Source organism: Macaca thibetana, chromosome 11 (assembly GCF_024542745.1).
Source record: "Macaca thibetana thibetana isolate TM-01 chromosome 11, ASM2454274v1, whole genome shotgun sequence".
Lineage (NCBI taxonomy): Eukaryota > Metazoa > Chordata > Mammalia > Primates > Cercopithecidae > Macaca > Macaca thibetana.
In genome coordinates, this window is record NC_065588.1 from 39,913,812 (window position 1) to 39,938,154 (window position 24,343).

Consider the following 24,343-nt stretch of genomic DNA (forward strand, 5'->3'; position numbering starts at 1 on the left):
GAACATAGCACAGACAGAATCCAGGTAGAGCACAGGAGTTCTGCTGAGTTAAGAGGGTAGATATTGGAATTCAGGAAGGCTGAGTGGGCTGGAATTCACAGGGAGAGTAAGACAAAGAGAATTCACAGGGAGAGTAAGACAAAAAACAAAGCTTTGTAGAGGAGTTCCAGAAATCTACATAAGTGGTTCCTTGAGTTTGTTGCTGATCAGTAATTTGTGCATATCCAGGGTTAAATGCTATGTATTATTTATTGTTACATAACAAGTCACCTCAAATCTTAGTGGCTTACAATATTCATGTATTGCCTATAGTTTCTGCGGATCAGGACTTCAAGAACACTTTGGTTTGGTGATTCTAGTTCAGGCTCTCCTGAGGTTGCATGCAGTTAGATGTGGCTAGAGCTGCAGTTATTTAAAAGCCTGAAAGAAAGTAGAGGATCCATTTCCAAAGGGGGCTCATTCACATGGCTGGAAGGTTGGTACTGGCTATCGGCATGAAGCTATAGTTCCTATCCAAAGGGCTGTTTGAGTATCCTCACAGTACAGTAGCTAGCTTTCCCCAGAATGAGCAATCCAAGAACATGACAAGAAGTGTAATACTTTTGTGACGTAGCCTCAAAAGTCATCTCACATCCACATTCTCCCTCAAATTCTTTCCAAGTTCCAAGGCTGAATGCTTCCAAAGCAAATATCATGTGTGCTTTATTGACCATTATATCCCATCCACTGGCAGACAAATGGGTAAACAAAATGTGGCATACACCTACCATGGGGTATTATTCAGCCTTAAAAGGGAAGGAAATTCTAACACGTGCTACAACAAGGATAAATGTCAAAAACATACTAAGTGAAATAAGCCCATTACAAAAAGACAAATACTGTATGATTCCACTTATATGAGATACCTAGAGCTGTCTAATCCGTACAGACAGAATGAAAAATGGTAGTTCCCATTTTGCAGAGCTGGAGAGGAGGAGGGATTGTTTAATAAATATGGAGTTTTAGTTTGGGATGGTGAAAAAATTCTGGTGATAGATGTACAACAATGTGAATGTCCTCAATGCCACTGATACTTAAAAATGATTAAGATGGTACACTTTATGTTATGTATATTTTAACATAATTTAAAATAAAAAATAAAAGGTTTTTTGAACCATCATTCCTCCTTTTAACATATGCCTCCAACTATTCACAACTTTAGAAAAACGAATTTAAACTAATATATAAAGTTCTATAATTTTTTTACTCATTAACCCAAATTAATATTGTTAGAATTTCAAGTAGTATAAGATAAATAAAAATTCCTAGAGCTGCTTAAATCACTCACCAGCAATTCCTCTTTCTACATGTAAAGCTAGTGTTGTTTTTCCTTCAAAATGGATATATCTGTTAACACTTACTATATGCCTAATATTAAGTAACTATTACATAGTAAACAATTTCATTATTTCATTTAATCCTTAGAATATCATTGTGTGTCAGGCTTTCCTATTACCCCATTTTTCAAGTACAACCAAAAGTTATGAATTATTAAGTAACTTGCCTGTGGTATTATTCTTCCCATTTTTACATTTATGAAATCAAATCTTAAAGACATTAAAAATTTCATAAGTCTTTTTGTGAACTAAAAGTCATAATATCAAATCAAACCCACATAGTTCCAAGGTTCAAACTCTAATTTATTAAATATGATCATCTGAAACAGTTCCCATCCTTCAAGTAGAATTGAGGCCAGTTAAACCTAGTCAGCTGGACTTTTATAGTGAGAGTTCATCAGTTCCAGCCACCCTGGGAATTAAACACAGACCCTAAAACAGTGATTCTCAAAATGTAGCAGACCAGGAAAAAAAGAGTCTGGAAATTTGTGAAAGCCCCAGAATCAGAAACTGAGAATGGGGCTGTGAAATCTGTTTTAACAAGACCTTTTGATGATTATATGCATGCTAAAGTTTCAGAACAACTTGTCTAGATGACCAGCAGGACCAAGTTTTCAGGTTCCCTACCCAAGGTAGGGAAATATAATTTGTTTTGGATTACAAAGTATCTCTTCACTTTCCCAAGCACAGTAAATATATTCTTCTTATCTCTAAAAACTTAATTTTAATTGAGATGACTTCCAAAATATGAAATCAAGATTTACCTTCAATAAAACTTATTAAACACAAACCAACTGATTCAACTTTAGACATTTGTGAATAGGCTAACATAAATGCCTAGGTTATCAGTAAGGCTAATTTTTAAATTCAGTGTAATTTGAAAGGTTTTATCATCTTCCAGTAACAGAATAAATAAGAATTCCTAGAGTTGCTTAAATTGCTTATCAGCAGTTCCCCTCCCTAAAGGTAAAGCATGTATTCTTTCCAATCTCTCTAGCCAAGTCTATTCAATTCATTTTCACAATTTTAAATTTAACTAAGTTTATCCAAGAAAATGGATGATTATTTATTAAATTACCTGTATAAATAACATTTCCTTCTTGGCATTCAGGAAGAGGCCTTTTCCCACGCCTGTGTGCTTTTTCCCGAAATCTTACTGTTATCACCACATTCGGATTACCAGTACTGCAATTCATCTCAGAAAAAGATTTGGTTTCCACAAGGTTTCCGAACTTTTTGTTGACAAAATGGTGGACAGCTTTTCTGTGGTCTTTGTTTGCATCAGGTTTAAAGGTAAATTTGGAATTTTCTTTCTTCGCATCCAAATACTTAAAAAAGTTAAATGCTTCCTCTTCAGATACCAAATGACAAAGTTCTTTATACTCAAGATTTGGTTTTACAACAATTTCACTGTTTTTTCCTACAGTTATTAAAAATGGAAATTTCTGCCTAATGGCACTATGTAAACTAGCCCTCTGGTTTTTGTCAAGGATTCTGCCTATTGAGAATTCAAGAGGTAGTCCAATTAGCTCTGTTTCAGAAAGCCACTTCTCTTTTATATCACAGGCAAAATTATTCAGTAACTCATGAGTTTTTTCATCTAAAAAGGAGCTTAAAACATCAGCTTTTTCTTCACATTTGGAAGTTCCATCACTGATAGTATCTTCCTTTTCTGAACCAGACGGATGATTTTGGTCACCATCAGTGTACTTAACCAAAGTATTAACTTCTTGGTTTCTTCCATCTTCAAAGGACAGATTTTGAAGATCTAGTTTTGTTTTTTTGGGAAAATTATTTGGCTCAGGTTGTATTTCACTAATCTTGAAAATAGGCTCATTGATGGTCTTATTAACTAATTGTCCCTGTTCATCAATTTCAATAACAATAAAGTCACTTGGTGAGCTTTTTATAGTGCCATGAAATCCAATATGATCATTAAAGAAACACAAAGAACTAAATCTGATTCTATAATCTGTATCTTCTTCCATTCTTCTATAATAATGCCTAAAAAACAAAACAAAGAGGTGGTTAGTTAACAGAAAGAGAAATTATGGATGACCAGATAGGAATAGGTTTGCAGGATTTAGTTAATTCTGTCTCTCTTTTAATCCTGAGTCTTCTTAAATGGCATCGTTAATTTATAACTATATGTACATCCTGTGTACTTGGACTCTCCTATACCAAGCTGAAATAATAGGCAAACTATTTCTGGTATAGCTAAAGATTTGTTAACTTGTATCTTCACTCACTCCAGATTTGTACCTATTATCCAGGATTAAAATGAGTCAATTTTAAGTTTATCTTAAAAATATCATTTGTAGGCCCACAAGAAGAGGTGAGAACACAGGACTATAAAACCAAGATTTGTCCAAATTCCATTCCTGGAGTCTAAAATCTCCAGCTAATTCCAGAGAATATGTGGCTAAGTTTTCTTACATTATTAGTGGTTAGTGACAGGAGAGGTGACAAGAAGACAATAGGAAAACTGATGGGTAAATGAAGTTATAAATACAAATTTGTGATTTGATTATATTTCAAGGTAGGATTAAGTCAGTCCTGGGCCTTCTCTAATGCCCCCATTAGGACAAATAGAAGCTTTCAAGGTTGACCCAGAGGAAAGTTCTAACTATATCATTGGCATCAGACTGAAGAAACCTTACAGAGCTTCCTGGGAACACTATGCAAGAGAATAGTACTCTGATCTCTCACCTTTCACACAAACCCATGGCTACCATACGATATGGAGCTGCAGGAAAGATAAATTGCCCAGGGGCCCCCCTACTACTGAGTTCTGTGTTTACCCACATTCTCCAAGTAATTTATCATCATCTGGACCATCATCTCATATCTATAATGTATTCTACTATTCTGAACCAATTTAGCAAATCACATCCCTTCTCAATCCTTTCAATCATGCCATATAGAAATCACAACAAATTCTCCATATCCTAATTTCCTAAGGAAAATATTAGATATATTTATTTTCCTTAATTACTTAATTTCCTGTACAGTTCTCTCACTTTCTTGCCCTAATTGAAAGCTGGCTATTTTTTCAGGCTGCTTCTTCCTTAGTCCTCTCAAGTGAAGGCTATTTTTTCTTTCCCACCCATCTACCTTAGGACCTGGAGGCTGTAAATATTGTTCTATGTTTGTTACTGTTCCTTGCAAGCCATTTCTTCCTCTACTACTTCCAAAAAACCAATTCTTTTGAAGAGCCTGCTATTGGGCTTTACCATCTGTTGTCATACTCTCTCGGATCCCCAGACAACTCTGCTTCATTCACTGATCTCTGGCTCACTACCTTCTTATGCAACATGATTTTCATGATCATCTATATGGATCATCCATTCAATGTCTTGGACCCTCAAGTCCTCAATCTCAACCTCAACCTCACACCTCTGCTTCATCTTGGTCATCCACTGTCATGGTCATAACTTTGACTTTCTCATCTCCAAAAACTGCATTAACCTTAAGCATCTGATTTTTATCACTCCCACTGTCCTTCATCACACCTACTTTAATACTTCCATTCCAAAAACTTTTAGTTGTTGTGAAGGCCCCTAACTCCTGCTTCTACAACTAGCCCACAAACCAGCCAGAATGGTGTCTTAAAAGGTAAATTAAATCATATCACAATCCAGTTTAAAACCCTCTAATCACATTTGCAATACAATCCAAATTACTTACCCTGGCTTCCAAGGACGTCTAAGATTAGGGACCCTGTTTATTTTCCAAATTTTTTTGTACCTTTACCCCCATTACCCGCTACACTCCAGCTACTCTGGCCTTCTTTAGTACTTTTGTGCTAACTGTTCCTGTTGTCTAAATTGTTCCCTCCCCAACCATATAGCTGCATCTTTTAGGATTCATGCCCTCAGAGAAGTCTTTCCTGGCCAATAATCTACAGGAACCTGCAAGTGATTTTTTTTTTGACACAAAGTCTCACTCTGTCACCGGACTGGAGTGCAGTGGCGCGATCTCGGCTCACTGCAACCTCTGCCTCCCGAATTCAAGCGATTCTCCTGTCTCAGCCTCCGGAGTAGCTGGGACTACAGGGACGCGCCACCACGCCTGGCTAATTTTTGTATTTTTTTAGTAGAGACGGGTTTTCACCATATTGGCCAGGCTGGTCCCAAACTCCTGACCTTGTGATCCACCCGCCTCTGCCTCCCAAAGTGCTGGGATTACCGGCGTGAGCCACCGCGCCCAGCAAGTGATTCTCTTTCACAAAACCCTATTTAATTTTCTGCATAGCAGTTCTAGGTAAAGTTTTTCTTTATTATTTATTGTCTATCTCCTCCAAAGAGAATGTTAGTTCCACGTGAGGAGTAAGCTTGTCTGCCTTATTTACTACTGATGATCCCATATTTTGAACAGTGTCAAGCACATGGTAGGTCTGCAATAAATACTATTGTTAAATAAATGAAAAAGCTAGTACAAAATAAGTGCTGTAGGAGTGAAGTGGAAGATAATTAGGAGAGGCATAATGCAAGAAGTGGCCATCTAAGTCCTCCAATAGTTCAAGAGATAGAAATGAGGCAGTGACCTCACAAGTAATGTACAAACAAAACATGCAACGTGTGAGAGAAAAACAAACAGTCCAGATACAGAGCAGTGGGGATGGGGAGGCAGGGAGAGTACTGTGCTGGAAAATGCAGCTGAGTTCATACCAGATTATGGAAGATGTTGAATGCCCTGACAAGGACTTAGAATCTATTGGGTGGTCAATGGATGGCTGTGAGTGTTTGAATAGAAAAGGGACACAATCCCAAAACAGGCTTTAGTAAGATGATTCTGATGGAAATGAGCAGGATGTATCCGACGGAGTAACAGTTAGAGGAGTTGAAAAACAAAACAGCGTGGTCAAGAACATAGCTGTAGGGATTGGCTCTAAAAGAATAATGATCTTTTCTTTCTCCCAGAAAAATGGAGAAAGATAGACATTCTAAGCAAGTGAAACAGGTAGGGAAACTTGGGGAGAATGTAATTCCAGCATTCTGGTAAAAGAGTGGAACCGAACTGGAGGGCAGCAAAGGAGCCCACATGGCGTTAAGCCTGAAGGTGCAGTGTTCCCATTCAACAGAGACTGCTCATGACAGTGTGGAGTGGGGTGCCGGGGGGGGGGGGGGGGCGGAGGGGAGTAGTTTGCTTGGCGCGTGTGTGTGAGGAATTCGTTGGCTGAAGAGGGATCCTGAGAAGGTATTAGAGATACTGAACCCAGTCCTGCAGAAGCTACTTAACTTCGCAGAACTAGGGCGTCGCTGCCCTCCAGCACGTCCAAAAGCGTCCCCGACAAGGCCAGCAACTCTACCTGTTTCTTCTCCCTCCCCAAACTCTGCCTGTCCAAAGGCGCGACACTAGCCCACGTCACCCTTCTTTGGGGGCAAAGGGTATGGATCGTTCCATGCCAATCTCGTCACCCCCCCGCATACAAGCCCACCATCGCGCAAGAAGCTCGACCCGATCTACCTCGGTTCAGTGGAAAGCATTCATTTGCACAACGCTGTGCGCATGCCCGGAAGCCTTCAGCGTTTCAGCCTCCGACAGGGGCGTAATTAAAGGGGCAGGCGCCCACGTAAAGACGCGCCCTACGCAAGACACGGAGTTTCTCACTTTGTGGAGCCGCCTGAAGGCGCCAAGATGAAGCCATCGGGGAAGTGGGGAGGGGCCTGCCGGGTTGGCCCCGCCCCTCCGCGGCGCTTCCTAGTTCGGCTGGTTCTTCTGTCGCCGGCTTCAGCAGCCCGCGCTCGGGCAGGTAAGGCATTCCCCGCCTTCATGCCTCGGTCAAAGGTCGTCCGAGGTCCGCTTCCAGGTCTTGGCACCTCTGCCTCAGGGTTGCTGTGGTAGGTTGCGGAACGGAAATCTCTATCATCCGTGAGAAAAGTTAGAGAGGAAGTGGGTTCCGTGGACAGAGCTTACTCCAGAAGAAAGACTTGGGTAGGTCCCCGGGAATCAAGAAGTTCGTCGGCCCTGAGAAAGAGCCTGAGGCTTGGAGGGACGTCACTCAGCTGTTCTGGGGCGCAGTCGGACCTCAAGTTTCTCACCTCCCAGGCCCTGGGTTCCGTGAGCCCTATTGCGAAATGAAGAATCTTCCCCAGAACCAGGAAGTCAGGCCAGCACCTGACAGATGCCTGTGGCTCCGACAGCTCGCGGAGCCTCCACACGATTGTAATTCGCTTGTTTCTCCGGCCTCCAAGCTTCCAGGGAATTAGAAAGTAGAGGGGGCTTATGGGATCAGATGAGTACATTCGCAGATAGGGGAAAAAGTGTACCTGTCAGCTTGGAAGCCAGAGAGAGACAAAGGGATAAAAGCAAACCCTGTCCAGGTGCGGTGGCTCATGCCTGTAATCCCAGCACTTTGGGAGGCCGAGGCGGGCGGATCACTTGAGGTCAGGAGTTCGAGACCAGCCTAGCCAACATGGTGAAACCCCGTCTCTACTAAGATACAAAAATTAGCTGACATGGTGGCGGGCGCCCGTAATCCCAGCTACTCCAGGGGCTGAGGCAGGAGAATCGCTTGAACCCGGGAGGCGGAGCTTGCAGTGAGCCAAGATCGCACCACTACACTCCACCCTAGGCAACAGAGGGAGACGACGTCTCAAAAGAAAAAAGAAAAAAAAAAAAAAAAGCAAACCCTGGGAAAGCGAGAAAGCACTTTGAGCATTTAGAATGGAAAGAAACGGCGCTATTAGTGCTTCAAAAACGTAACTGCCCAAGGTCCCTTGTAAGCACAGGATATTAAAATCTGCCTTTTCCCTTTCTTGGAGTGGTCCTTGAAGAGGGCTATCAGGAAGTTCAAATTTCTTCTGTTTTCGTGCAAAGCGTTCGTTTGAAGTTTGCCTCCTACGTCTCCAAACTGAGCTTCTGATATTCCAGGCCGAACATGCTCCTTCCTCAGCTTTCTCCATCTCAGTAAATATCGGGAAACTTGGTTACGCCAAAAACCTTGGTGCTGTCTTCTCACTCTCCACATCAGCACATAGCTTTCTATTGGCTCCACCTCGGAATCCTAGGACTTATGCACTTGCTCTGCTACCACCCTCGTCCCAGCCTCCAGCCCCTCCCACCTGGCTTATTGGTAGGCTCTCCTAGATGCCTCTTTCTTGCTTCTCTGTCCTTACTCCAACATCCTTTACTCCCAGCAGCCCCGGTATCCTTCTAAGACATGAGTATAGAGCATGTCTGTCTTTTCTCAAAACTTCCAGCCTCTACATCTCACCCAGGGGATAAACAAAGTCAATGCAAAAACTCTAAGGCCCTTGGAGACCTGGCCCCTTTACCTTTCTAACCTCATCTGCTACTTGCCTGTTCCCTCCTATGCAGTCTCACCATGTCCTTGCTGTTGCCCAGTGGGCCCATTTCCAACCTTTGCATTTACGTTTGCGTTTTGTCCGCAGACTTTTCCCAGATAGTCCAGTGGCTGGCTTTCTCCTTCTTTTTGACCTTTAATCAAATGACACCTTCTTATTGAGGCTTCCTCTGACTACCCTATTTATAATTGCAACCCTTTCTCTGTTTCGTTTTGTTCTTTCATTTCACTTGGCACCATCTAACATACTATAGAGTTTATTTATTTGCTTATTGCCTGCCTTCCTCCATTAGAATATAAACTCCATGAGTTCAGGTTTTTGTTTGTTTGTTTGTGTTTTCTCTAATTTTCCTAATGCTTCATCTCCAGGGGCCTGGAGCAGTATCTAGCACATAGTAGACACTCAGTAAATATTTGGTGAGTCAGTGGTATTATATTTTGTTTCTTAAATATATGCAAAGCATTTTCAATTACTTACTGTTGTGTTGGATCAATGTTCAAGAAAGATGTGTTATCTTTAATTTATGGTACACCAGCACATATCCCAGTTTGTAATAGGCAGCCCTATCTAATTTAATAGCTCTGGAAGGCCTCACCAGCTTTTGTTCATAATGATGATGTTAAAGTATCTAAAAATAAAGATTAATGGTTATACAGCATATTTTGCTAAGAATATATGGAAGTAAATAGTGTATTTTAGAAAGGATATAAATATATTAAAAGTACCATGGTTGATCAAATAAGACTACCAGGGCCGGGCACGGTGGCTCTAGCCTGTAATCCCAGCACTTTGGGAGGCTGAGACGGGCGGATCACAAGGTCAGGAGATCGAGACCATCCTGGCTAACGCGGTGAAACCCCGTCTCTACTAAAAAATACCAAAAACTAGCCGGGCGAGGTGGCGGGCGCCTGTAGTCCCAGCTACTCGGGAGGCTGAGGCAGGAGAATGGTGTGAACCCGGGAGGTAGAGCTTGCAGTGAGCCGAGATGGCGCCACCGCACTCCAGCCTGGGTGACAGAGCGAGACTCCATCTCAAAAAAAAAAAAAAAAAAAAAAGACTGCCACCATCTCAAAAGCTTAGTTATTTTCTCAGACTTGTTATTTGTACCCTTTCAGTAGCTCCTCATTACTTTTCTGGAAATTGAACCTAAATACAACTGTGCACATATCTTTAAAAAAAAAAAAGTTATATAAGAATAATTTCTGCCGGAAAATAATCATTGCTCCTTTTTTTTTTTTTTGGCCACCTATTATGTGACAAGATTTGGCCCTTTGCATGTGTTGATTTTAATTCTTACAGCAATTCTTAGATATTACTATCTCTGTTTTTCAGATAAAGAAAAGCAAGGTCCAGAGAAATATAATTACTAACTCTGGTCACAGTTGGCTTTGGTTAGAACTTAGGCCTGTGCAACCTCAAAGTTCATCTTCCCTCCACCGCTGCACAATCTTTTCCTCTGATCAAAGTGCTAATGAAGCAGTCTTAAAACTTTATTAACACATTTGACAAGAATCTTTTGCCCTCCTGTTTTGGGCACAGTACTTTGTTTGGGAAGGCATTGGATTCCATAAGCAGGTGCTGATTTTAATATATTTCTCAATCACCACCCCACCTTTTATACTTGTCTGAGTTGTCTTATTTGAAAATATGAATGGGTTTTCTTTACTATGAGAGTTAGTGGTAAGACGAAACAGTCATGAAGGTATTTAATTATTTATTTGTAAGCAAAGCCTCCTGTATTAATCCTAAGTGTACTAAGGTAAATCTTGAACAGTTTGAAAGAGATGACACTTTTAAAGTTTTTTTGCACAGTGTGTTTATTGAAAATTCAGAAAAGCAAAACGAAAACAAAACTATCATAAAAGTCATCACCAAGGGATAACCACTGTTAATATTTTGGCTTATGTTCTTGTAAGTATGTGGTTGGGAGTGGTATATGAATGTACATTTAAAGTAAAATTTTAATTTCTGGGATTTTGAACTTCTGGGCACATGTGTGGAAGAGTTGGCAGAAGGCCTTTTTCCTAGTATCCCTACACTCATCACCTCTGCTGGAAGCCTGGGTGCAGCAAAGCTACCAAATTTATCCCTGGCCTTTAGATAGTCTGGGTTTTTTCCTCAGTTCCTTGTATTTAGCTCTAATTTATAAGACTACTAAGCAGTTCTATCTTTTCTAGCTTTGTCAATCATGTTGTACCTTACAGTAGAGAGAAATCTTAATAAGGAAAAATAACTTGAAGAGAGCAACTGCAGAGTCTATAGGTAACCTAGATACAATTTCTTAATTAAAATTTAAAAATCCTCAGCCTTTCATTCAACACAAATGTCGTGAGTCGTTGCTGAGGTGAATTTGGTTGGGTCCCAGCCAGGAGAGCACCCATCTAACAGAGAAAGCAGATACGTAAACAGTAAAACATAATAATTATTAGAACAGAAGAATGACTAGGTGACATTTTGGAGCAAAAGAGATGACAATCAGGGGAAGCTAACAGTGCCTTTTGAATTGGGCTTGAAGGAATAGTAGGCATTTACCAGGGGGCCTTTAAGGTACATGGGCTATTCTTTTACCTGGCCCTAGACGACTTCACTTCCTGTTTCACAGAAAAAAATAACACTATGTGGGAACTCTTCTCCCTTCAAATATATCTGTATTTAAACCTCTGCGTCCTTCTTTCTAGATTCAAAAGAGACTTCTCTCTATTCAAGGCTGATTTCTTCACCTGTATGCTATTCATTATCCCATTTGTATTGCCAAACAACTTAAGTCTTAAACCCTTAACACCAACAGTTCTCAAAGTCTGGTTGGAGTCCCTAATGCTCTTTCAGGAGATTTATAAGGTCAAAATCATGTATAGTTAAAAGATTCATTCAGAGTGCAATGGATTTTAATGTTCCAAGTTAATTTATACAGCTTCGGATTCCACATTGCAGCTTACCTTTAGGAAGTTATTTCTTTCAAATTTTAGTGTAGTATCAAAGAGAAATATCTACTAGTTTGTGAAAAGGCTATTAAAATACACCTTTCTTTGTAACTATATGTCTGTGTGAAGCTGGATTTTCTTTGTATACATCAACCAAAACAATATACTGCAGTGGGTTGAGTGCAGAAGCAGATATAAGAATTTGGCTCTCTTCTATTGAGTTAAATATTGAAGAGATTAGCAAAACCTTAAAACAATGTTACTCTTCTGTTTTTGAGGAAAAGGTAGTTATTTTTATTAAGATATATATGCTAACATGTATATTTGTGATTATTTTAAATGAATTAATAAGTAATTTTTAAATGTCTCAGCATCAATTTAATATGGTAAATATTGGTAGATATAACCAACATAAACAAAAGCCCTTTGGGGTCTACAATCGTTTTTAAGAGGGTAAAAGGTCCTGAGACCAAATTTGAAAACTGCTATTCTCTTGCGTGCTCTCTCCCTCTCTCTCCCTACCCCTCCACCCTTGTTTTCCCTCTGCTCACACTCCTCTCTCTTTCTCCTTCCCTTCATAATGAGACTTCTTGGAAAATCTGTTTTTGCCATTCACTCACTTTTTCACTATAGCTGTTCCCAAGTCACCAATGGCCTTCTGATTTCAGAGTCTAACATCTCCATCAGTGTCTATTTGACCTCTCTGAGTCTTTTGTACCAACCTGCCGCCTTTTCTAGAAGTCTCTGGTATGCCACTGTCCTGTTTTTTTTTCTTGCCTTCATGACTAAGCAGTATTTTTTAAAATTCTTCTTTCACATCATTCCTTTCCATTCTAAGCATTCCTAATAGGCAACTTCATTTTATTGTTGTTTCAACCGTATATATGTATGTGCTCTTAATTTGTATGAGGGCATTTCAAAAAGTTTGTGGAAAAATTGAATTAAAAGATAAAAAATGTAAACTTTGACTCAGCGCTATGGCTCATCCCTGTAATCCCAGCACTTTGGGAGGCCAAGGTGGGCAGATCACCTGAGGTCAGGAGTTCAAAACCAGCCTGGCCAACATGGCGAAACCCCATCTCTACCAAAAATACAAAAATTAGCTGGGTGTTGTGGTGCATACCTGTAATCCCAGCTACTTGGGAGGCTGAGGCAGGAGAATCACTTAAACCTGGGAGGCAGAGGTTGCAGTAAGCAAAGATTGCATCACTGCACTATAACCTGGATGACAGAGCGAGACTCAAAAAACAAAAAACTGTAAACTTTATTTCTGAACATAAGCTCCATGAAGTTCAAGGCACTTTTGTAAGTGATAACACCAGCCATTTGGGCCATCCCTAAAGAACTGAGAGTCCTGGGAATTTAACCATGTCAATAAAGCCTTTTTGCATTATTAACTGAAGAAAAATGGGTGCCCTATGAAGAGTTTTCAAGATTAGGAAACAAAAAGAAGTCAGAAGGAGACAAATCAGGACTGTAAAGTGGATGCCTGATGATTTCCAGTTGATACTCACAGAATTGCCCTTGTTTGATGAAAGAAAAGAGGAGGGGCATTGTTGTGATGGAGAAGCTTTCCTAGGCGTTTTTTTGCTAAACATTTGACTAAAGCTTTAGCAGAAAAGCTTTAGTTTAGAAACATTTAGAAAAGCTACTGTTTCTCGAAAACACTCTCTAATAAGCAGATGTTACCATTCTTTTTACCTCCAGAAAGTCAACAAGCAAAAATACCTTGAGCATCCCAAAAAGCTGCGGTCATGCCCTTGCTTTTGACTGTCTGCATTTGCTTTGATTGGACCGCTGCCATTCTGGGGGAGCCATTGCTTTGTGCTTTAAGATCATACTCGTAAAGTCACGTTTCATCTCCTGTTACAATTTTTTGAGGAAATGCTTTAGGATCTTGATCCCACTTGTTTAAAATTTCCATTGAAAGCTCTGCTGTCATCTGCAGCTGATCTGGGTGCAACAGTTTGGGCAGCCATCAAGTGGAAAATTTGCTCAACTTTTATTTTCAGTCAGAATTGTATAGGCTGAATTAGTTGTCTATGGTGTTCGCTGTTGGTTCTGCTGTTAATTATAGGTACTCTTCATTTAGGGCACGAACCAAGTGAATGTTTTCCTCAAAAATTGATGTGGATGGTCTGCTGCAGCAGGCTTCATCTTCAACATCATCTCATCCCTTAATATGAGTTACTGATTTGTATGCTGCTGGTTTTCTTGGGGGCATCGTCCCCATCAATAAAGCATCAGTGATTTCACCATTCTTCCAACCAACCTCCATATAAATGTGGTGTTTGTTCTTGCTTCACTTTTAGCAGAATTCATGTTGCTGTGGTAGAGGTTCTTTTCAAACTGTCTTATTCTTCTTAGTGCCTCAAACTAGATCCTATTTAGACATGAATGATAAGTTAGTGTGAGTTTATTTTGGAAATATGTTTTGCAAAAAAAAATTTGAAATCCATGCATGGTTTTTGCATGATATGCATTTTCCATGAACTTTTTGAAAACCCCTTATATATGAGAATACTTACATAGTGAGCATTCTTTGCTGAAACCTCTCTCCTAAGCTCCATACTGCATATATAAGTACTTGGTATGAAGGCCCCTAGATGGTGCCAAAGGTAGATATTTCACATTTAACATGAGTCAAAAAAAAAAAAAAAAAAAAAAAAAAAAAGCAAACAAACAAAAAAAACCATCTTTGTTCTATCTCCCTTTCTTGTAATTGCTCATCTCTAGTGAAATTGTTTTGATTTGGCCTCCTAAATGTTTTCATGTTTTACTTCTCCATTCCCATACCCTATACTTTTTCCAAGCTCTCATTTCTGCTCACCTGGATTATTGCAGAAGTTTTCAAACTAATTTTCTTGCCTCAATATACAACCCTTTAATTTTTATCCAGAGGAATCCACTTAACCATGTAAGATTATTTAACATCCCTCCTAAAAATCCTGAAGTGGCTCTCCTGTAACTTTTAGTTTATAAGTTCAAACTCTTTGTCTTAGCATGTGAGGTACATGGTGATCTGGCCCTGCTACCTTTCCACCCTCATCTCTTCTCACTTAATCACAGGCATCCTATGGTGCAGCCATAGCAAGCTCTTTGCCTGAGACACACGTGCTCCCACCTTTTCCCATGCTATTCCCTCTGCCTGGAATTTTCTTCTGGGCTTATTCTCATTCCCTTTCATTCATCCTTCCAACCTCCCACTCCAGGCAAATCTGTCTTGATATCCCTCTCCAGAATGCCTCTGCTTGATGCCCTTTTTCTGGGCCCCATAACACTCTTGCAGCTTTTATCACTCCCTGTCACTGTTTGTATCCCATGGTATACTGAACAGCTTGGAAACAAAGATTTTCTCTTCTCTGTGCTCCCATTTGTTAGTACAAAGACTGACATAAATATTTGCTGAATGTATTCATGAATGAAAGGAAAGGAATAGTCTTTCTGAAAAGGAGAATGACATGAACAATGCATTGTGTTATAAAAGCAGAGTTGTATGGCATGGATTTTGGAGTCAGACATAAGTGTAAGTCCTGGATCTTTCACTTACCACCTTTGTAAAATAGAGATGATAAAACCGTACTGGGAAATAATTTAGTTGTTCCTAAAATAAATACTGAACAACACCATTATCTACAGTGTGCACGTCACTAGGTATATATTCATGAATAAAATTAGCATGGTCCTGAACTCATGGATCTTAAAATCTAATATGGGAGACAGTAAACAAGTAAACAAATAAATATATGATTACAAATACATTGTGCAATGATGAAAGATAATTAGGTGAAGGGCAACTAGACCTATTTAGATGTGGTCAAAGAAGTCCAAAGAGAGGAAGTGAATACTAATATAGAAGCCTATGATACAGAGAAGCTTTTCGCTTTTTACTCTTTTTGATAGTTTTAGAATGTTGTTCCATATGAACACATTATTTACTCTAAAATTGTATTTTAAAAATATATATAGGGAAGCAAAAATAAGTGACATAAGAACATCTGAGTCTATTTGTCTTAATTGGAAGGAAAGATCATTTCCTATTGAGAATGAGGTACATGCAGAACAAATAAAATCCACATAGAAAGAAGCAAAGATATGAAATAGTCACTAAGGACAATGAGAGGAGACAAGTGGAAGGATTAATGGCAGTGTTAGGCCATTAATGTGGAAAGGGGGTTACCATAAATTTGTATTCACATCAGCAACTCTGGTGTACAAGTAAAATTGTTAGATTTATCCCTAGCTGCAGCTCTCCAGTGTGGAGTAGCAGAAGAAAAGGGGGACTGCAGAAATAAAGATTCTGTCTAGAGAGTGGCTGAAGTGGTGAAACACAGGTTTTGGCGTAGTAGCAAATGAACTGTGGTCAGGCAGATCTCATGGACTCAAAAAATGTGCAGAGGTCAAGGAAGAGCAAGCTATGTGAACAGTGGGTGGGTGGACCCTATCTGTTAATGCTACACAAATCATTTCAGTACTTTTTTTTTCTTCTACCAAAGAACGTTGCATAAATTTTTAATCGTAAATGAGTACTGATTGAGCAACATATATTAAATTGAAAGGTAAATGTTTTTATTAATAGATTTGATTTCTGAATATGCTAATTCTGATAGTTTATTGATATTACTGCTAAAAAGAATTGCTCTGGTAAGTGTATTGCCCCTTTCTATAAATTATACTTGGAAAATATCAATGTCAGAAAAAAGTCCCCCGCTTTTTATTGCTATTAATAGGTGGAAAAAGGAAGGAAACCTAGAGGATAATTGGACAAATGAATTACAATTTTAGTTTCATCTTAGGGTATCAGTGACTTGACTTTGGAATGTTTCTTTATTATGGTATAATCAGTTGCTGGCATTTCATATGATATAGCAAAGTGTGATGTAGAAGCTTACAGATGTCATCTCTAAAAGTACTATAAAATTTTAATGAGATTTTTCCATATTTTAGGAATAGAAGATGAACAAACCCATAACACCATCAACATATGTGCGCTGCCTCAATGTTGGACTGATTAGGAAGCTGTCAGATTTTATTGATCCTCAAGAAGGATGGAAGAAGTTAGCTGTAGCTATTAAAAAACCATCTGGTGATGATAGATACAATCAGTTTCACATAAGGTAACAGATAAAATTCTTTGTATTTGTAAATTCTTACATCACAATATGGAATGATTAATTGGTATAAGTACTGTCTAATGTGGCAGTTTAGAAAGTAAACCTCTATACTGTGGAGGACACATTGGTAGTAAGTAACCTCTTTTTGGTTGTTCCTTTTGCAATTTTGTCTTCTTTCTCCCATATGTCAATAGGGCTAATATTGTGATCTCTCAAATAAGCTTTTTGAGTTAGAATCAATATTCCCACCTTTGCTGTGGTTCCCAGTTTGGCAAGCCAAGTGAAGTTCAGTCTGCCTCACACCTCTCATTTCCAGATTGAAGGAAAATAAGAATGTTATAAGAATGTCTAGTAAAAATCTAGAGCTTAAACTTCAAAGTGTGTAAATCTCTAATGCACTCTAACAGTGTATTTTGGGAGTTTTTCAATTTGACATTTTAAAGTTGTTGCTTACAAGTGTACACTTCTGTGAACAGAATTCTTAAATCTTAGCCAGGATTTCTCAGTGCTATCATCAGATAATTTCAATTTTTCCTCTTTACTCATCTCTGCTCGATTTAGTGTAAAATATGCATGCAGATTTTATTTTTGTCAGTCATTGCATTTAAAACCGATGTCAAAATGTTTCTTTGGTAGCAAAAGGAAAAGAAGACTCTTTGTTATTTTCAGCATTAACCTCGGAAAGAACCTAATAGCCTTAGCTCCCTTGCAGGAAATGTTTCTCATAAGAAAAGCGAACATGTTAAAGTACTTGAAAGAAGCTTAAGTTTAAACTGTGTTAAGCCAATGTTTAAAGATAATTTTATAATATTACTGTTAAAAACTTATGGAAGATAATTGGGGCAGTGGTGGCAGGAAGATAAAGCTCTTCTTTTTTTTTTTTTTTTTTCCTTTTTTCAAGACTCACTCCTGTGACAGAAGAAGCTCTTCTTTACAGAATACCTGCAAATAATTGTGAAAAGAATGGTAGAATGAGAAAAATACCTATTTGTAACCACCAATGAGTAACTGATTCTTGCAAGCTCATCACTGAACCTAAAAAGCATAAGGTGAAAGGTGATTGTTCTCATGCATATGAGCAGGATATGCACAAGATTTTAAAGTATTATAGGCTGGGCACAGTGGCTCATGCCTGTCATCCTAACACTTGAGGAGGCCGAGGTGGGCAGATTGCTTGAGCCCAGGAGTTCAAGACCAGCCTGGGCAACATGGTAAAATCCCATCTCTACAAAAAATTAGCTGGGCGTGGTAGTGCACGCCTGTAGTCCCGGCTACTTGGGAGGTTGAGGTGGGAGGATCACCTGAGCCCAGGAAGTGAAGGCTGCAGTGAGCCATGATCATGCCACTGCACTCCAGCCTGAGTGACAGAGCAAGACTCCCTCAATAGATAGATAAAAAGTATTGTACACAAATTACTTGTGAAGTATGAAAGGGAAGGGTACATTTTTAATGAGGAAATCTGAAGTACACTTCCTTTACCATGTGATCAAATTTTAGCACCAATAATAATGGTACAAAATGCCAATATGTACCCCTGGATGTGATACAATGGGAAGGGCACATTATACCTATGTAGTATTTCTACCAAAATGTTTCATCGGAATTTAATCATGAGAAAGTAGTCAGATACATCTAGGCTGTTAGACTCATTCTATGACATCTGGCCCATATTCTAAAATACACTCCCACAGACATAGATTGAAAGAGAGCATGCACAAGAGCCCAGATATGGCACAATTTTATCAGTTATTCAATTGGTGAATCTAGGTGAATGGTTGTTCATTCTATCATTTTTTCAACTTTTCTGTAAGTTTGAAATTTTTTAAAATCTTTAGAGGAAAAAGAAAAAAACAATATTGGTTAAATTTTTAAATGTTAACTTTTCAAAACTAATTTTTAATTTTAAAGAAATGGAATGGAAAGAAATGGGATGAAAGCCGACTTTGTGATTTTTTTTCAATTTAATTGAATTACAGTTAAGATTGAAGGAATAATTTCCTAAGTTTTTGTGTATTCTGTTTCTTTCATTAAGCAGGCAGATTTATTAAAAATTATATAGCTATCAGAGTCTTAAGTTATGTGGGAAGTAATATAACTAAGTAGATTGAGAATACACTCTTATGTCAAATGAGATCTGAATTTGGACCTCAACTTGGATACATCATATTGGCTGTGTGGCTATGGGCTTGTTACTCTACCTCTCCAAGCCTCGCTTTTTCACTAGTAAATTCGTATGATAATCATAATATCTTTGAACATGCTCATGTGTGTACATCCTGTAAACCACTAAGTAAATACCCCGTAAGTACCCAGTAGATTATTATCATCATCTTTGGCATCTTTTTTCCTCCTATTTTTTCTGTCTCTTTGTAATTCTTGCTGGTTCTCTTGTTGTCCCATTTCTTTAATGTTATAGGAGACGCTGTAGGCAAAACAGGGGCAGGGGAGATCAACACCTGTTTTCATATGACCTCAGTTTATAAATGCTATTGTTTGAATGTGTCCCCAAAAGTTCATGTGTTAGAAACTTAATATACCCATTGCAAAAGGGTTGAGAGGTGGGACCTTTAAAGGGCAGTTGGTCATGAGGGCTCTGCCCTTATGAGTGGATTAATGTTGTCATGGCAGGAGTGGGTTAGTTATCTTGGGAGTGGGTTTCTGATAAAAAGGTAAGTTAGGCCCTATTTTTCCTTCTCTCTCTCTCTCTTTCTCTTTTCTTTCTCTCTCCCATGCACGTGTGCATGCTCTTTGCCCTTCTGCCCTTCCACCATGAGATGATGTAGCAAGAAGGCCCTAACCAGATGCAGCCTCTCGATCTTGGACTTCCCAGCCTCCAGAACCGTGAGCCAAATTAACTATTGTTTATAAATTACCCTGTCTGTGGTATTCTATTATTGCAGTACAAAATGAACTAAGACAATAGACTAATTTTGTTTCTTTGTTACTTACTTTTAAGGAGATTTGAAGCATTACTTCAAACTGGAAAAAGTCCCACTTCTGAATTACTGTTTGACTGGGGCACCACAAATTGCACAGTTGGTGATCTTGTGGATCTTTTGATCCAAAATGAATTTTTTGCTCCTGCGAGTCTTTTGCTCCCAGGTAAACTGATTGTGACCAGGGTGTCCACAAGTAGGGTGGAAAGACAAATGGCCAAAATAGAAATGTTTCTTCTTACTCTTACTTTTTCCTCCTGGTAGATGAAGTTTACATTTGAGAGTCCCTTTCTTTCTTTCAGCACTCCTCAACTCTTTAAAAAGCAGCACCGACAAAGGACACTGTGGACCCTGCTACTAAGGTGATAGAAGCTTTGTAAGAGTCAGATAGTTTTGTGCCAATAGGAAGTTTAGAAGGAAAGACTTCACACATCTGGCTTAGGCTGTAAGAAAGTAATTATTCTTTTGAGTTCTTGCTTTTTTTCATCTTCAACTTCTACCCTGATGAGATTCTATGACCATAATTTTAAAAAATTGTATTCTGATGTGTTAGTGTCTAGTTGCCTTCCTTATAACCTTTCTTTTCTTCCTTTGATGCCTTTCACACTAGTGGTTCTGAACCTTTATCATGCATAAGAATCACTTAGGTTCTGGTTAAACATGTAGATTCCTAGGGTCTGTTCCAAATCTATGTATTCAGGATTCTGGAATTGGGTTTAAGGTCTATATTCTTAAACAAGTGCTGCAGTGCCTCTGATATAGGTGGCTCATGGATTACTGTTTGAAAACACTGCCTTACTCTCTTTACCCATATTCATTATAACTTACAGATTCTTACTAGGTAGCTTCTTGTGTGTTCTGTGAGAATATGAGACCAACCTGTAGAAACTGGAATGATATTAAATGAACCAAGTTTCTAGTTTAACTTTTTCACAACCACTTCTTATTACTGAAAAACCACTTGTGTCTTACTTCATTTGTTAGATGCTGTTCCCAAAACTGCTAATACACTACCTTCTAAAGAAGCTGTAACAGTTCAACAAAAACAGATGCCTTTCTATGACAAAGACAGGACATTGATGACACCTCTGCAGAATCTTGAACAAAGCTATATGCCACTTGACTCCTCAAGTCCAGAAAATAAAAGTTTAGAAGTTAGTGATACACGTAAGTAACATTTTCAGTGCTTTCTACTAGTGGATTTGTCATTAAGACTAGCAGTGCTTTAAAAGAAAGCTTTTGTTCTTTTGTTTGTGCAGCAATCACAGGCACACTGGCAATAGCTCTTTTGTGAGTTTTTTCCTCCTGATATATTAAGAACCATCTTCTTTGTGTTAATCAGTGATTAGAGGCAATAGGACATGCAAACAACCAGAGAAGCTATGAAAAAAAAAATAAGTAAATATTTACATAACTTGGAAGGGTCACTTTTTAAAATAAAATATGTGACTAGAGTTTTGGGTAGGTAGACTAGACCCACTCAAATGTGTGACTAGAATTTTGGGTGGGTGACTACAGTGTTCAGAGGGTAGGATCACCAAACAGAATTCTCAAGAAAAACTTATAATTTGTATTTTAGAAATGGTTTTATATTCTCCCGTCTTGTCTAATTCAAAATCATAAATATTTACATACATGTGAAATCTTCAAATGAGAAAATATTAGAATTATTAAAACGAATTTTTAAAATTTAAGCATGTTTTTCTTATTTTGACATTATAGGTTTTCACAGTTTTTCATTTTATGAATTGAAGAATGTCACAAATAACTTTGATGAACGACCCATTTCTGTTGGTGGTAATAAAATGGGAGAGGGAGGATTTGGAGTTGTATATAAAGGCTACGTAAATAACGCAACTGTGGCAGTAAAGAAGCTTGCAGCAGTAAGTTATATTTTCAGGAATAAAGAGTTGCTTCATAGTGTGCTCTATAATAAAGTTAATCTTTAGGAAATACATTATTTCAGTATGTATTTTCTTTAAATAAACATCATTCTACATAGTAGTTCTTAAAATTTAAAAATCTGTTGAATGCTATGGACCCTACCCCTAGAAAAATGTAGTTATGTACATATACACACAATCATACATACAATTTTGGAAGATTCACAAACTAAAGTTGAGAAGCCCTGCTCCACATAGTGCCTCATATGTAATCAAGATTAAAATGGTAAGATACCAGGAAAACTATTTAAAAAAAAAAACCATGTTTGCATTACTTTTCCCATTTAAAAATAAAGTCTATGAAGTATACATTAAGAAAAAACATTAAAATTTTTTTTATCCGTGTCCTTTGTTGCCATTTCTACTGGAGTGTTCACCTTTTACTTATTGACTAGTTATATTCTAAACCTTTTGTTAGAGCCTAAAAATATCAATAGAATGCATATGTATGTGATAAAGATAGTCACTCTTTGTCATATACATTGCAGGGCTTTTGTAGGTTTTGTTTTCCATTTTGCACTAAAATTGCGTATGTTTTCTGTTTCCTAGAATATTTTTTCAAATTTTTTGTGTAGTGAAATTTCATGCTATTTCATTTTGTTTCCACAACTCAGTGAAATTTATATATATTTTTCATTCCACTAACCAGCCATGGACCTTGAGCAAATCGCTAGTATTTCTAGATCTCAGTTGTTCTGTAGAATTGGGAGAATAATACCTTATTGTTTTAAAGAAAGGGAGATGAGCCAGCTGATCTCTTGATCCCTCTGAGCATTAGGAACCTTAGAATTGTGCAGTATTACACTGTATATTTTATTTTTTCAGATGGTTGACATTACTACTGAAGAACTGAAACAGCAGTTTGATCAAGAAATAAAAGTAATGGCAAAGTAAGTCTTAATTTGGCAGTGCGGTGTAGTGGAAAGGAAAAAGACAAGGAGTAAGGAACCTGGTTCACGTTAGAGTATGCCATGAACTAGTGATGTTTGCACATATATGAAATTAAAATTAAGTGTTTAGAGAAATTGAAAGTACTTTTGGCTCCATAATTCTATGATTACATATACTCATATGCCTGGAGATTAAATAGCAGTCATTTTTATTTATTTATTTATTTTGAGATGGAGTCTCACTGTGTCACCCAAGCTGGAGTGCAGTGGCACCATCTCGGCTCACTGCAACCTCTGCCTCCCAGGTTCAAGCGATTCTCCTGCCTCAGCCTCCCGAGTAGCTGGGACTTCAGGTGTGTGCCATCATGCCTGGCTAATTTTTCTTGTATTTTTAGTAGAGGTGGGGTTTCACCGTGTTAGCCAGGATGGTCTTGATCTCGACCTCATGATCTGCCTGCCTCAGCCTCCCCAAGTGCTGGGATTACAGGCAGGAGCCACTGCGCTTGACCGCAGTCATTATTTTAAGTCACAACAAGGTTATGTGGAATTTTACTATCATGTCCTTCATTATCATGTTTTCTACTTCCAGAATTCATGAGAGATCAATTGTAGAGATACTTTAAAAAACTATCTACAGAATATATAAAGTAGCATCTATACAGCAACTAGAGTCATGTTATCTGCAAAGATAAGCATTTACTCTATGTGCTGTTAGCTGAAGGCAGATATACTTTAAATAAACATCATTCTACATAGTAGTTCTTAAAATTTAAAAATCTGTTGAATGCTATGGACCCTACCCCTAGAAAAATGTAGTTATATACATATACACACAATCATACATACAATTTTGGAAGATTCACAAACTAAAGTTGAGAAGCCCTGCTCCACATAGTATCCACATATATATCTGAAGATATATATATACTTTATATATAAAGTAGCACCTATAAAGCAACTAGAGTCATGTTATCTGCCTTCTCAGCATTGACCCTGTGTGCTGGAAAATTGTTGGACATCATCAGGAAAAGTAGAAGGGACAATGGAGGAAATGTATTCTAATTATTATAGTAATTAATAGTGGTTGATATTTGAGTGTGTACAACATTCCAGACATTGTGCTATGTACCTTATGTGCATTGTCTATCTAACCTTTACAACTGTTACAACTGCCCATTTTGTTTGTTAACTGAGATTTAGAAACGTTAAATAGCTTGTCCAAGATCACGTAGCCAGTAAGTGTTAGAGATGGGATTGAAATCCAGATCTGTTTGATTGCAGAGCCTGAACTTTTGATCTGAATCCTAATGGGATTTACCAAATTATACCCATTAAACCCACTGCTGTAAATCACCAATCATAGTTACTTAACCTTAAGTAGGAAGAATAGACTAGAATTGACTTATGCATGGTAAAAATGATACACACTGAAAAAAAATCAAACTTTTTGTTTTTAGTATTTGTTTTCTCCCCTTCTACCCCTACTCTGCAGTTCTAAAAGTAACTTGTTCACAGTAGATAATCTGGAAAATACAGGAAAATATTTTTAAAATATACAAAACCATATGCATGCAGGGCTTAATACCTAGGTGATGGGTTGATAGGTGCAGCAAACCACCGTGGCACATGTTTACATATGTAACAAACCTGCACGTTCTGTACATGTGTCCCGGAACTTAATAATAATAATACAAACCATCTCTCAAATACATCACTCAGAGATAACCACTGCTAATATTTTTATATACTTGCTTCATGATGTGTGTGTAGCATTTCCCCATGTCATTAAAAATAATTTGAAAACATTTTAAATTATTGTACAACATTCTAGAATATGTGAGAATCATATTTTA

The 24,343-nt window shown here is 38.2% G+C and overlaps 2 protein-coding genes across 15 annotated transcripts in view; one reads left to right on the forward strand and one right to left on the reverse strand.

Moving 5' to 3' along the window:
* The window catches only part of PUS7L (pseudouridine synthase 7 like), a 48,146-nt gene extending 41,183 nt beyond the window's left edge, over positions 1 to 6,963 (reverse strand). For 5 of the 6 annotated variants that reach the window (XR_007717825.1, XM_050749379.1, XM_050749381.1 and 2 more), the window contains exons 1-2: positions 6,846 to 6,963; positions 2,455 to 3,380 (exon numbers count right to left, since the gene is read on the reverse strand). Coding sequence is in view for 5 of the 6 variants with exons in the window: in XM_050749379.1 (XP_050605336.1) it covers positions 2,455 to 3,380; positions 6,846 to 6,865 (946 nt within the window). In the remaining variant the exon portion in view is untranslated. Of the gene's footprint in view, positions 1 to 2,454; positions 3,381 to 6,845 lie in introns of those variants that run through there. The other variant, XM_050749382.1, reaches the window with a different exon arrangement.
* A 78-nt stretch (positions 6,964 to 7,041) lies between these two features.
* IRAK4 (interleukin 1 receptor associated kinase 4) overlaps positions 7,042 to 24,343 on the forward strand; it is a 35,416-nt gene continuing 18,114 nt past the window's right edge. Inside the window, exons 1-7 of one of the 9 annotated variants that reach the window (XM_050749406.1) lie at positions 7,088 to 7,131; positions 9,055 to 9,102; positions 16,555 to 16,724; positions 19,678 to 19,823; positions 20,642 to 20,824; positions 21,380 to 21,540; positions 22,426 to 22,490. In XM_050749406.1, coding sequence (XP_050605363.1) covers positions 16,564 to 16,724; positions 19,678 to 19,823; positions 20,642 to 20,824; positions 21,380 to 21,540; positions 22,426 to 22,490 — 716 coding nt within the window. In that variant the 5' untranslated portion in view covers positions 7,088 to 7,131; positions 9,055 to 9,102; positions 16,555 to 16,563. Of the gene's footprint in view, positions 7,132 to 7,205; positions 9,103 to 16,554; positions 16,725 to 19,677; positions 19,824 to 19,954; positions 20,020 to 20,641; positions 20,825 to 21,379; positions 21,541 to 22,425; positions 22,491 to 24,343 lie in introns of those variants that run through there. The other 8 variants (XM_050749409.1, XM_050749405.1, XM_050749411.1 and 5 more) reach the window with 8 other exon arrangements.